Below are 14,961 nucleotides of genomic sequence, written 5' to 3'. Positions count from 1 at the left end.
CAACTTCTGTTGGTGGAAGGTACAAGCTTTTGAGCTACACAGAGCTCTTCAGGTCAGGGGAAGGAACAGTGGGACAAACTGGTAAACAGAAGGAATGTTGGAGACTGCCACTTCAGATGGTAGGCAACTGGGAGTTAGATTGTTACGCATAAAGGGTTTGAAGTGAGCAATTAAGGGTAGCAGGCCATGTGGTGTATTACAAATTAATGTAATATAAACAACATGTATATTTTTAGGAGATTTATTTAAAATTTATGAACTATGTAACACTGATCTCACTCTTTATCTTAAGCATATCTAAAGCTCTCCTCACTATAGAATCTAAGCACCAACACAAGTAGCCAGTTTGCAGCACTATTGGCTAACCCTGTTTATTGATCAGTACTATTATTTCACAATGTTCTGTGTGCCTCACAGAATATACACACTCATTCCCTTCCCTGTAGAAGTTAGAGGGTAAAAATAGACATGAGGAGCATAGATGTGGAACACGCAGAATGAGCAATCAAGGGTTAACAACATAATGTCACATGGTTACTTAGTTGTTATGCACATGCCTTGCTCCAAAACATATTCCACAATATGCTGAAAAACCTCTTTTGTTTGTCTCAGGGTTCCCTCCCCACTCTGAACTCTAGGGCACAGATGTGGGGACCCGCATGAAAGACCCCCGAAGCTTATTTCTACTGGCTTAGCTTAAAAACTTCCCAAAGGCACAAATTCTTCCTTGTCCTTGGAACAGTATCGCTGCCACCACCAAGTGAGTTAGACAAAGATTTAGGAAAAGGACCACTTGTTTCCCCAAAATATCCCCCCAAGCCCCTTCACCCCCTTTCCTGGGGAGGCTTGAGAGAAAACAAAGTGAGCACAGACCAGACCCTTGGGTTTTTAGGACATTAAAACCCCAATCAGATTCTTAAAAACAGAACTTTTATTATAAAGAAAAAAAGTAAAAGAAACACCTCTGTAAAATCAGGATGGAAGATAATTTTACAGGGTAATAAGGTTTAAAACACAAAGGATTCCCTTCTAGGCAAAACTTTAAAGTTACAAAAAAAACAGGAATAAACCTTCCTCTTAGCATAGAGAAAAATTCACAAGCTAAAACAAAAGATACTCTAACGCATTTCATTGCTATTACTCACTATTTCTGTAATTTTAGATGTATCATTCAGTAGGAGCTGGATTACTTGCTTGGTCTCTCTCTTTGTCTCTGGAGAGAACAACAAAAGCCCAAATAAAAAGCTCCCCCCACCAGATTTGAAAGTATCTTCTTTCCCCATTGGTCCTTCTGGTCAGCTGCCAACTAGGTTAATGGAACTGATTAACCCTTTACAGCTAAAGAAGGGATTTTATGCTACCCTTAGCTGTATGTTTATGACAATTTGTTTGTTCCTCTCTCGCCAATATTTTTTTCTTTCTCTTTCAGTGGAGGAAGACACAGAGGAGAGTTCAAGATCAGGCAGAGAATCTGTGTCCACAGCAAGTGACCAGCCATCTCACTCACTGGAGAGACAGATGAATGGAAGCCAAGATAAAGGTGACAGAAAAAAGGCTGGAAAGGACAAGAAGAAAGACCGCGATAAAGAGAAGGATAAAATTAAGGCAAAGAAAGGAATGCTCAAAGGCTTAGGAGACATGTTCAGGTAGGTGCTATGCACTCAAGATTATGAGAATGTATAACAAAATGGAGCTTCATTTTTTTGTATTATACAAAAATTTTAGATTTTTGGGATAGTTGGGAACAAGGCCGCTTTGTGCTAGCCCTTTTGCAAATATATATTTCACTACAAGCTCCCAAATACCAAGAATTTGAACATGCCTTTAAAACACCATATTGGGAATTCCTGTGATTCTGTGCTAAGCTTCCCCAGGGGGCAGTTAAGAATTTGCAGTCTGAGGGAGGGACAGCTAAGGCAGCATTAAGCCACCTTTGTGACCTCCTTATCATGTGCTGCTCTGGGAGCTGGAGTGGTCCCAATCATAACTTAAGAGAAACTTGTGGGCCTGTTTAAGGCTGCTCTATGGGCCACAGTGCTCTGTGCTTCACACCCACCCTGCCTCCAGCATGAAGGCATGCTCCCTATGCCAGGGCATGCAAGCGGATCATTGTAAAACAGCAAGGGTGGTGATCCACTTTAGTTTGTATGCTGAGAGAATTCTCTCCCAACTGGAATTTGGGCTTCAAGAGCTGCTTTATGCCACTCTGGTCCTTCTACTTGTTGTAAAGGAGGATCCCACCTGCTGTCTCCATCTAGATATGACAGTTGTCCAAAGATTTCATCACATTCTGAGAGATAGATTTAAGTTTGATTTTAGTAACTACGTCTTTCCCATAAGTGGACAGGGAGAAAGTAAGCAAAATCTTTCTTCTAGCTAGCAAGGGTAAATAAAGTTCCTTGATAAAGGTAGTGTCTGTCTGTTTCTGTTTGTGCAAAAGTTCATTACTTAAATTTAATTAGAAGTAGAGTTACTGGTATCATTTTAATGGTTCATTAATAATAATTCACCATGAAAAGGTACAGAGCTTCGATTAAGCTCAGTCAAAATTTAGTATCTGTTACATTTCTGATTCTGTAAAGAATTCATTAAAGGTAGGTTCTCTGTATAGCTTGACAGTTGTTCTATATCTGAATTATACTGCAGGATTATAAAGAAAAGGAGTACTTGTGGCACCTTAGAGACTAACAAATTTATTTGAGCATAAGCTTTCGTGAGCTACAGCTCACTTCATCGGATGCATTTCGTGGAAAATACAGAGGAGAGATTTATATATACACATATATAAATCTCCCCTCTGTATTTTCCACCAAATGTGTATATATAAATCTCCCCTCTGTATTTTCCACCAAATGCATCCGATGAAGTGAGCTGTAGCTCACGAAAGCTTATGCTCAAATAAATTTGTTAGTCTCTAAGGTGCCACAAGTACTCCTTTTCTTTTTGCGAATACAGACTAACACGGCTGCTACTCTGAAAACTGCAGGATTAGTTAGCTTGTCTTTTTAACGAAAGCTAAATAAGAAGATCAAGTTGTTTTGAAGTTGCATGTATTTATCTTAGGAGAAAGTAAGGCTTTGTAGTTAAGGCATGAGAAGTGGGAAATCAAGCAATCTGAGTTCTGTCCTCAACTTTGCCACAGGCTTCATCTATGACCTTGGGCCTGATTTTCAGAGGTGCCAAGCATCCACAACTCCTGCTGAGATCAATCGGTGCTACAACACATACCTCTCAATCTGCCAGTGCCCAAGTTTGGTATACAGTGTATAATAAAGGCTCAGAATGAGGGTGACACACAAATTATTCGTGCAGGAAACTTAAAATGCTACAGGATTTGTTTCTTCAGTGTCAGTAACTCTTTCTACAGCCTCAGCTCTGTGATTCTTTATTTCTAATGTTAAATCACTTTCAGTAACAGACTTGTGTGGAGTGTAGATAACTTAGGAGTAAAATGAGTGATGTCCCTTGAAATGAGGGATTTTTATAAGGTATGGGTCAACTTCTAAAAAGTTACATTCTTGCTTTGTTCTTGAGTTGCCTCCTCTGTAAAATGATGATACAAATAGCCACTTCACAGGGATTCTGCGAGGCTAGTGGCTCAATCTTGCAAGGCAAAACATATGGGTAGACCACTTGCATGCACCATTGAGGTAGTGGGGTTCAATGTGAGCACAGGGGTCCTTTCACATGTTGTAATTTGCAGAATTTATAGAGATTCATAAGGATTTTATGTTTCTTCATCACTTGGAGGTTTCCAAATGGAAATTGCTGTAGAAGAGGGAAGTATTACTGATCGAAATTTTTATATGACATCAACAGCTAAATATAAAATCAATTTGATTGTATCATATACATTAAGCACCTCACAAGGACATCTCTAATTTGGAAAACAACAGTAATTTGGTTCTTCAAAAAGGATCATGATCCTCTTGTTTTTTTTAGTGTTCATTTAAGTAATTATCTCTAATACTCATGCAGTGCTTAGATTTGCTTTGTTAATACATTCTCCATAATTTTCTGAGTGATGGAATATGTGGCATTTTGTAAGATAACAGTTGCCACTTCTGCCTGCCACATGCCTTGTATTTTTACACATCTGATGCAGTTGATAGTTTGGTAACTGGTGAAAGAGCATACATATGGTAAATAGAAAATCATGATACCAATAACACTTAATATTTAAGCCATAATTAAAATATAGTTAGATGTTTTGTTGCCTCACAGCATTATTAGTATTTTCTTAGTATTTCTCCATCTCTTTCCTTCCCTTTCTCTTTTGCTGCTTTTCAATGCACTTAACTTATCTTAAGATAATCTTTCTTCATTACATTGCGTGGGCAAGAACACTTACGGGATGGAGTTACTGTAACTGACACTTTATTTCAGTGTCTGTATTTAGCCAAGGGGCTTTTTATTGCCTATATGCAAACTGACAGCTCATAAACTGGCGCCTACATAATGCACAAAAATAAGTCTGCTTCCTTTCAATTAAAATCTCAGGATTTGGTCCTGGGATCTTCATAAAATTGTAGTGTAAGATGCAAACTCCCACTAGAGACCACAGGTTACATTTTTCCCTCTTTAGCACAGAATCATCATTTCCAAAAATTCCCCTTAAGATCCTTACCACAAGTTTAAAGTAATAAATAAACCTTTTAAACACTTACATTATTTTGCCACTTTTATGGAATAGAAGAAAGAAATTTGGTACAACTCAGAGTGACTGTATCAGGATTAAAAATGAAGCGTCCAATTCTACAACCCCTTCATATGTAGAATTCCTGTTGATTTCAAAGGAGTTCTGTTCACAGAGGGCTTGAAGGATCAGGCCTGGATATTCTAATGATCACTCATTCTAACGTGTGCATTTCTGTGTTATGCATATTTTGGGGTGGGGAAGAGAATAGTATAAGTAAATTATTCAACTGAAAAGTTCAAAATTATTCCTTTACACCAAAGCTCATATTTAAATACAGGATACTAATATACACTTGCAACTGTGTTCAGCAAAAAGTTGACCTTTGTTGCCACAGAAAACTTATGCAAAATATTGAAGAATCAGCTTTTGGGGCCTGGTATACAGGCTGGAAGTACAGTTTTTGCTAAATTCAGATATTGTTTTGCTGGCTTTTATGTTTCACTATTAGGAATGCCTAGAAGACTGTATGCTGTTCTATTCTGTACAAGTTCATCACGAGGTATCTAAGTACCTCCAATATAGATTTAGCAATGTGACTAGCTTCTGCTGTGTGCAATTCTTTCTGGGGAGAGGACTGGAAAAGGAAAATTGCATATGGATTTTTTTCCTTAGTGTCCAGTGTGCTTTTATTTGTGAAAGTGAGGTAGGCTATGTTTGCCCTGCCCTTGGAGTTTAAAGCGGTGAGTATTGAGATTGTTCTTAGCTCCTGTGTTACAAGTATGGCCGTAGTATCACCCATGCAGTTTTACCATAGTAAATGTAGCCACTTAGAAGACCCATTTATTGCATTGATGCTTCTCCCCTGGGCATCAAATTGAATGTACTTTCTATAAGAGTGGTGAGCTGTGTTAGTCAGGATCAGGTACACTAACACCCAGCTCAACGTGATTCCCTGGGCAGGATCTTGAGCATGGTTCTGTAATACAGTGGCATCACAGTTTAAAAGGTGGCATAGTACAAACTCAAACTGAGTGACACCCTTTTAAGCCATGGTGAGTTCTTTAATATGATTTATGGGCCTCATCTTGTTCCCAAGGGAGTTGAAGGCCAAGCTCCCATTGGTTTTCATGGCAGCAGGATTGGGCCTAGCAAGTGGACAGGGACAACTGTTCAGATTCAGGAAAAGAGAAGAGATCTTCAGGTTTCATGATGTTGAAAGAGAGCAGATAAAATGTTCTTGTACCTAGGCCAATTTAGCAAAAATGAAATAAATGCATTCCACATTAGGACACAGAAGTTGATTTTTCCAGCCTTCACGGTTCTTGAAGCAGTAAAGCTGCGGTTTCTAATCACATCTGGTTGCAAATATAAATTAAGGCGAGGGGGAGCCTGAATCAAATGCATGATAAGAGAAATGGTCTGAATGTAAATAGGCATCAGCATTTATAGCTATGAAAACAGGTTTGAAGCTGGCCAAAAAAGGAAGGTGGGCATGTCTCTGTGTGCGCGTGTGTGTGTGTGTGTGTGTGTGATGCAGAAATGTATTTCCTTTTTGGAGGCTGTTCATGAAATGAATATTATTTATGAATATGAAACGGATAGATAAGGATATTATGATATAAATTAATTATACTTGCCTGTGTTTGAACTAAGGCCCCAATCAAGTGAGCACACACCTGTACAACTTTAAGCATGTGGATTAGTCCATTGAAGTCAATGAGGGAGCACCATCTGTTTAAAGGGCATAAGTATTAGCAGGATTGGGGACACAATTTCAAAATTTGGCCTATGGTGTTTACGAAAACGTAAAGCTCTGATCGTACAATGCCAGGCCTTCATCTCATCTCTCGACTATTGTAGAGCACAGATGGGTAAACTGTCACATTGGAAAGCCAATGCAAATGCAATATTCCCATATTACCATTAGAATCTAATCCTACAATTACATTTAAAATGATTACTGGGAGCCTTACAGTGTTGTTTCATCCAGTTCTGCAAGAGGAAATAGATAATTTAGTTTGAAACCTTGTTTAGCTGAAATCAGATATAGTGTTGTCTTTTTTACTCAGCCGTTTCCAGAGTGCACTGAACATGTCCAGATTCATAAATATATTATTTGTAGCTTTGAGTTACACATTTCAACCACATTAGCCATCTGAGACCTCTGACTGGGCATTTGGGAGAATAACATACACAGATTATTATTGTCTTCCTGATTGAGCTGCCTACATCATGTTTTTCATTTAGTTTTCCTTGTCATAGTGTCTGAGAAAGGACAAAAAGCAATAAGTATTTTTTCTTGCTAAAGATTTGCAGACCAGTTTGAAATGAGCATTTTTTGAATGTGTAGGGTTAAATAAGTCCTTATATAAATGTTGAAATTTCAGTGATTTCAAAGATGTAATAATTAACCTCCATATTTGCAAACTTAATATTTTCTTTCTTTTTTCAATCTTCACCAATCATCTCCAGACCTTTAAAGCTGAACATATATGGCAGAAGTGCCTAATGCTTCTACAATAGTTTTGAAACGCGCACAAATCAAAATAACTGGAAAGCACCTCAGTCTTCGTAGAGTTTAAAAAAAAAAGTGATCTGATCTAAAACAACTTAAAAAAGAGGCAATAAGGCTCACTGAATAATAATGCCTTATAGCAAGAGGTAAAGTTTACCAAACCAGGGCTCTGGTAGACAATTAAGGGGGAACAAGTTCCAGTGGTTGCAATTTGTCAGCCAAGAACACTATCTATCCCTGCTCTCTAAAGGCTGTGTTCCCAGCACAAACACCAGAGAGCTCATGTCTCATAGCAGGACACTTCAAGCTTTGAAAATTGTCACTGGCACCTTGAACTGCACCTGAACCAGTATTAGTACCCAGTTGGGATCATGGTGCACAGGTTTTGTGCCACCAGTCACCTACCCCACCAAAACGGTTGGCTGGTGTGTTCTGAACCATTTGGAAGTTTCAGGAGCTTGACAAAGGCTGCTCTAAATCTAGTACATTACCGTAATCCATCTTGGTTGAAGCAAACTGTGCATAACTGTAGCAAGGTCCACATCTAGTCAACCACAGATAGAACAATGTATTATGGGGCATTGTTGCTTTCAGCATGTCCAAAAACAGTCAGGGATGTAGTAGGACCCTAACTGAATTATACAGGGAAAGGGTAACACTGTACTTCTCCCATTTGTGATAGAAGAGGCACAGTCCTTTTCCATTATGCTGGGGGAATCCTATTCATGACCCACCAGCTTGTCTAGGTTCCGTCTTGGCCAGATTGCTCTGATCCTGGTTCAGGTTTCTGTTAGCTACTAAGAATACACAGAAGCATCAGTCTTCAAAAGAAATCAGCCGTAGAGCAAATATTACCCTGATATAGATTATTACTTTGGTTTTTATAACTCTCATTCAAAGAATTTTCTTATTTTTCAATTCCTACTTTCTAATTAAAAGTAAATATGGACATGAAAGAGAGAAGGTTTAATAAAGCTAACAAAAAGTCTGGCATGAAAATAGTTATGTTCTTATTAGATGAAGAAAACAATGCCTCCTCCAACTCTCCTCATCCCTTACTTTCATAGTCTGATCTCTTTTCCTTCTCTCCATTCCCTCTTGGCAATTATAATCAGTTGTTTTGTGGAAAATAGACCTTAACATAATGGTGTTTCATTTCTTGCTTCTGAAAACATGAGGCGTTATAGTTATTTATGACTGAGATCTAATTGGTGCATATGTGTGTGGTTTAATGTAGCTAATTTCTCATTGCTAACTAACCAACCTCACATAATCCAGCAGTGATTTAAGGAATACAGTTACAGTAAATGAGCAGTAAACTCTATGCCTTTTTAAATGACATGACATACAAAAAGTACTGGTGTGTAATTGTGAAAGATGGATATAAAATGAGAGATTAACATAATCTTATGTGGCATTCTAGTTTGTCATTCTGACAGGAAACAATGGTTTTGCTCTATGTATTCTTACCACTTGATTTTTCCAAAGTAAATCTTGAATTTGTAAATCTGATGTGGGTATAGTGTATGTATTTTAATTTGAGGAGAATCAGGGTTTCTGTTTCTAACACACACAGAAATAAGTGTTTGACCTGTTACCAAAGACAAGTGCATAGTAGCTGATAACATATTCTCCCAGTATTCTTCCTTTGCTTGTCAGTGAGTTTAAATAGAGAACCTCTGACATCTATAACACAGTATCTGACTGCAAAGCAAGCAAAAGGAGGTGCATAGCATGACAGCTGAGTCTTCTAAGACCCTTTCTGACGTTCCTTAACATTTCTTTTCCAGATCTGCAGAGTGAATATAGAATGCAAGTGTCAAGGATGACACCTACTTTATAATCCCTGTAAAGCAAACCTTTTCTTAAAAGAATTTGTTGACAGTTTAGATATTCTAAGTCAATTTCAATTCTAGTCTATATAGAAAATGGGAATTTTTTTCTGCAGTTGATGTGAAAATTGAAGGTTACTGACTATTCAGTCCCTAATGAAGTATGGTAAATAAATACTGTCTTCAGTAGTGAAGGCAGTTAGATGAAAGGATCTGTTAATGACATTCATTGGAATGTGTGTTGGAAACATTTCTTTTGAGAGTTAATTTGCAACTGATAGTGTCTGGATATCTGTAATATTGGCATAATAGTTCAGAGATGCTTTGATTCTATATCTTGGTTTTAAAGCTGTAGTCTTTCTTGAAAATCCTGGTTGAAAATAGTTTTAAGAATGTTTTGTATTTGTTAAAAGAAAATGAATGTAAAATTATATTTAAAAAATGGAATAGACTGAGTCAGATGACTGTTGAACTACTTAGGTTGACATTTGCTTGAGTGATCAATTTCTAAGGAATAGAGTTTTAACTTAACATTGTATTTCACTTGTAATGAGCATTGATCTGTATTCATAGTGTGTTGGAATGCTCCTGTTAGGACTTCCTTGTGTTTTGTTAGAGAATAAAATCATTACATTTGTAGCAAACACTAGTTTGCACAGGAAATACCTATGTGGATTAGCCTGGAGTCATGAACAAAATGATTCCTGTAGATCAGTAGTGCACAATTAAAAAGACTGTGTCTATAAATACTGAGCACAATCTATGAAGCCCTAGAGCCTACGTGAAATCTACATGGATGAAAGTATAGAGAAATCAGCTGCTGTACTGGAGGGTAACAAATGTTGAACCAGTCTTCCAAAAAAAAAAAAAAAAAAAAAAAGTGTGAGTGATGAACCTGGGAGTTACAAAGCAATGAGCCATACTTTAGTACCAGGTTAATTGGTTGAAATAATTAAAGATAGAGTTATTAAACACATCCATGAACATGATATGATAGGGACACAGCAGAAGGATTTCTGTAAAGGAAAATTATTCTTCTCCAGCCAACCCGAATTTTGAGTGTGATCACAAAAATAGTGGATAAAAAAGAACTTATTGATATAATTTATTTGGCTTTTCAAAAAGCCTTTGATAAAGGCCTTCCAAGATACTATTAAGGAAACCAAATCATAAATAGTCACAAGAAGAAAAGTAAAGGAAGAAAGGTAAAGTACTGTCTTGGATTAGAAACTAACTAAAAGACACAAACAAAGAATAGGAATAAATGATCTATTTTCAAAATGTGAAAAGGTTATTACTATAGAGTGTCCCGAAGAGCCATACTGGAACACTGATTTGAAATGCTTATACACATTGCTGAACAACAACCACTCGGGAAAAAGGCCTAGATGTTGCAAACCTCTACAAATTGCACAGTGGCACTTAAAAGAGAAAACAAAACGTTTGGATGCAGAAACAATGGGGCAGACAATAATACTGAAAATATTCTAATGCCATCATAGATGCAAGCCCTCACTTTGAATACTGTGTATAATTCTGGTCATCCCACCTGAAAAAATACATGGCAGACAATGTCTAGAGACATAGAAAGACTTCTATCAGAAGAGATATTTAAATGATTGTGACTTTTTGGAAAACAAACAAACAAATAAGAGGAGAATGATAAAGGTATACAAAATAATGATTAGCATAAAGTAAGTACACTTCCTTTTTTTTTTTTTTTTAACTCTTTTCTCATAATACAGAGCATGGGGATGTCTAATGAAATTGAAAGGCAACAAATTTAAAACTGATAAAAGGAAATTCTTATTACACCACACAAGTTTCAGTGAGGCGCCTCTAACCTCGAAAAGGTTATTTGGCTAGTGATCAGTAAGGTAAAAATGATGTTTCAGTGTTAACTCTGAAATTCCTCATTTTGATCTCAAATCATAGGAATTAAATAGGAACTTTAACATAATGAGGTCAGTCAGTCACTAAAGGAGAGATTTTATATTTATTTTTAAAAATAAGAAGTTGTTTTAAATACCCCCCTCACATTTTGTATAATTGTGAGCAGTGGTTCTACAGCATGTAGACACTGGAGCTCAGCTAATTCATCTTACAGCTCAGAATGGACACATTGTTAAATATGGCTTCATTCCAAAATGGTAATGGATTATATAGAATATTGTATGTTAAAATTTCTTTCAAGGATAATTTAGAGTGGCTCCTGCATCAAGAAGCTGGCCCCTCATCACCAGTGTGAAGAACTGATTGGAATGCACTGCAACAGACCTGACATTATATGTTAGTATCGCTCTTTTTATGGCTTTCAGGTAAGTATGTTTGCAAAGTTGCAGTAAACCTTTTTAATGTGCAATAATGTTTCAGAAGCTAATGTAGTGTTCTGTTGCACATTAACTTTTGCTGCTTCTGTGCAAATTTAAGAAAGATGGGAGTGCAAACAAATGTTACTGTTGTTTGTAAAGTAGACCCTGCTGCAATATGTTCACTTGATCAGCAGTTTCTGCAGAGCATATTTGGGCTAGCTTCTGATATGGGGTGACTAGAAATGATTCTTGAAAGATCGCTTCCTCAGAAAATATCCTTATAGATTCCATATTTCTAGCGCCTCCTAACTTACAGAGCTAGTCAGAGATATATATTTTTAATAAATGCATGTTAGGAAGTTAAATACACCTTTAAGTCATGCAATGGAGCATGGTGCTACTTGGCCCAGAGACCCTATCCATGGATCTACTGGGATTTGTGCTTTTTTAACATATAATTATGGCATACTATTATAATGGCTTCTATGGAGTCTTTCCATGCTGTTTTGTGAATACATCTTTATGGTTAATATTTATATACATTATATTTCCACAATGCTAAATTTATAGGGATATTCCTTGTTAGACTTAAGCACTGTGGAGCCAAAATACCATTGATAATAGGATTTAAGGTCCTAAGTGCTAAATCATTTTTGAAAATGAGATTTAAATGTCACAATGCCTAATACTTTTAAAAATTTGGGCCTTGGTCTTTCTGTACCTCAGTTTCCCAAACTGTAAAATGGGGATAATACCTACCCGCTACTGTCTTTTATAGTTCCTTCAGATCCTGTGATGGATGACACTTTTGCAGTGTACAAAATTATTATTAGGCTAATAACATATAGCATTAACAACTGCTGAATACTTGTGTTAGGTTTTGTTTGTTTTGTGGATTGCCTCGTTTCTAAATGGCTGGAAATATTTGTATATTTGCTTTTTTTAAAATTATGCTAGGTAGCTAGCACTAAGTAAGAAAACTTCAAATCGGAACCAGAGTTTATGGATCGGTTATATACATTCCATATACAAGGGTTAATATAAAAGCTAGAAAGCCCTAAGCTGCATCAATATTAATGAACACTGCAATAAAGACCATGAATATAGTACACCTTAGACCAATATCAAGGGCCTCTAACACATTAGACAGGAGCTGTGCTAACAGTATTTAGAATGCAAGTTGAAATGTTATTAAACATTTGAACAAGAACATCTAATAAATAAGGCTAAGGTTTTCTCATGGATATTTTTAGTAAAAGTCAGGGACAGGTCACAGGCAAAAAAGTAAAAGTTATAGGAAGCCGTGATCTGTCCCTGACTTTTACTAAAAATATACCTGACAAAATGGGGTTCTGTGGATCCCTACACCACCTGAATCGGGGCAGCTGAGCAGGGGCTAGTAGCTGCCTGCAGCAGCTGGGGGCTGCTGGGTGTCCCTGTCACCTGCTGCCCGTGGTGGCCGGGAGCTATGGGGTGGCCCCCGTTTCCCATGTCTCTGGGAGCTGCAGAGTACCCCCGTCGGCGGTAGCTGGGAGGTTCCCCTGCCATGGCTGGGAGCTGCAGGGCTCCATGCCACCCATGGTGTCCAGGAGCTTGGGGGTTTCTCTGCTGCCCACGGGGACTGGGAGCTTGGGGATTTCTTTGCCACCGCCGGTGGCTGGGGACTCGGGGATTCCCCCGCTGCCCACAGTGGCCGGGGGCTTGGGGATTCTGGGGCTCAAAGGTCCTCTGTCAGCAGGGGCTCGGGAATTCCCTGCTGGCAGCCGGGAGCTCAGGGGTCCTCTGCCAATGGGAACTTGGGGGTTCCACCGCCGGCAGCCTGGGACTTGAGGGTTCCTTGTCGCAGGACTCAGGGTTCCTCTGCAAGTGGGGGTTTGGAGGTTCCTTTGCCAGTGGGGGTTTGGGGGTTTCCCTGCCACTCATGGGAGCTGGGGGTTCCCCACCGCCCACAGGGCCAGGAGCTCCGGAGGCCACCGGAGGCGCCAGGGGTACCCTGCAGCTCCTGACCACCAAAGGCTGAAGTCATAGAGGTCGCTGGAAGTCATGGATTCCATGACTAAATCGTAGCCTTACTAATAAATAATCTAAAATATTTCCGACTATTGTTAATGCTTCTTTCTTTTTAACCTCTAGTGCTGAAAGTCTTATATTCAGAATACAACTTGGTACTAAAAAGACGTTAATGCTTAGCTGCGGGAGGTCCAGACAAAGAAGCAATTAATGAGTTAAAACATTTATTTTCTCTGATGATACTGTGTAACTAATGATACACACTGCATTATCTTCAATAAAATGCAGGAGTCTCCAAAGCAGGATATCTGGATAATAGATCCTGATGATATCAGCAGTACGAAGAAATCTTTACTAGTTCATTTCTCTTTCTTGGCTACAAAAGTATGAAAAGTGCTTTGGTAATATAAAGAGTTTTGCAAGTCTTAGTGCCAATTTCATCTGCATTTGTTTTCTTAAGATTTATTTTTAGGCTGCAAAAGTTTCTGTGGAAAGTATGTTTTGAAGTTGCAATAGAGATTTTCAAAACCCTTCATGATGTCGTAGCTCTGTTCATATGTACTGTAACAAGCATTATAGCAGCTCACTCTTGCTAGGCCTCCTGGTACCAGTGGAATACAAATCATAAGAATAAGGTGTCAGAACCTGAAGAACCCATGGGCCAGGAAGGGGGTTGTTTTGATTTAAATAATAAATTGTTGTTCCTGGGGCTGTTAGACTATTTTCTAAGAAAAAGCAGCAAGCCTACCTCCTCGGCTGTGGATCACATGAGAACAGGAGTTAAAAGGTGAATGTATAAATTAGAGCAGCCAATTGGCTGTTTTAACCAGGTCCTCATCTCCATGGTAACTGGCACTGAAATAACTCAATTGCTTGTAATTCACACCTCTAGTTATTTTGGTGAAGGCTTTGTGTGGACACTCTTATTTTGAATTGAGTGTTTTATTTTAATATCTTATTTCTCAGTTAAATTATATCAAAATAGGACATTCCTCATCTGAAATAAGTAAGCACACACAAATAAAGTAAGGCATGATTTACAACTGATTCAGTTATTGCACTTCCAGTTATCATGAAGTCAAATCCTAGCTCTTACTACCAATAGCCTAAGGAGCTGTTAGGGCAGCCAGGTATTTCTAGGTCTCAGAACAGCTCTAGCCAATTCCCCCTTCTCCCTGGCGAAGCTCCAGCACCTGTGGCGGGGGTGGCACAGGATTCTGTCTGCCAGCTCTGTTCCACCGGTGATTCCTCCTACCACAAAATGATCCTCCCATCTCTGGCTATGTCAGCTTTTAAGATGCTTTGCACTAGTGGTGCTGCACAAACATTCCCGTAATACAGAATCCAGCTCTTAATCTTTCACACAGAAGATATTTCCCATTTGAGGTAACATTCATCACTAAATTCTAGATCCTCAGCCAATGTAAATTTATTCCGCTGCCCTGAAGGCAACAGAGATATGCCAGTTTATGCCAGTGGAGGATCTGGCCTTGTATTTCCAAGCCGAAAAAGTGTGTCTGAAATGTTTTATTTAAAGACTTTTTAAAACACACAATTTAACTGCTATTCTTTGACCTCCACTTGAGATTTGCCCAGGAGCATGGACTTCATTTGTATGTAATAAATTAATTTATTGTGTTTTAGGGCAGAGGT

General features: G+C 38.3%; 1 protein-coding gene across 13 annotated transcripts in view; it reads left to right on the top strand.

Moving 5' to 3' along the window:
• The window catches only part of PARD3 (par-3 family cell polarity regulator), a 657,871-nt gene that overhangs the window by 471,759 nt on the left and 171,151 nt on the right, over positions 1-14,961 (top strand). For all 13 annotated transcript variants that reach the window (XM_038392147.2, XM_038392144.2, XM_043509558.1 and 10 more), the window contains one exon: positions 1,430-1,646. In XM_038392147.2, coding sequence (XP_038248075.1) covers positions 1,430-1,646 — 217 coding nt within the window. The remainder of the gene's footprint in view (positions 1-1,429; positions 1,647-14,961) is intronic.

This window comes from Dermochelys coriacea, chromosome 2, assembly GCF_009764565.3.
Source record: "Dermochelys coriacea isolate rDerCor1 chromosome 2, rDerCor1.pri.v4, whole genome shotgun sequence".
NCBI lineage: Eukaryota > Metazoa > Chordata > Testudines > Dermochelyidae > Dermochelys > Dermochelys coriacea.
Note: the sequence above shows the minus strand (reverse complement) of the source record. Positions and strands in the feature narration are given on the sequence as shown.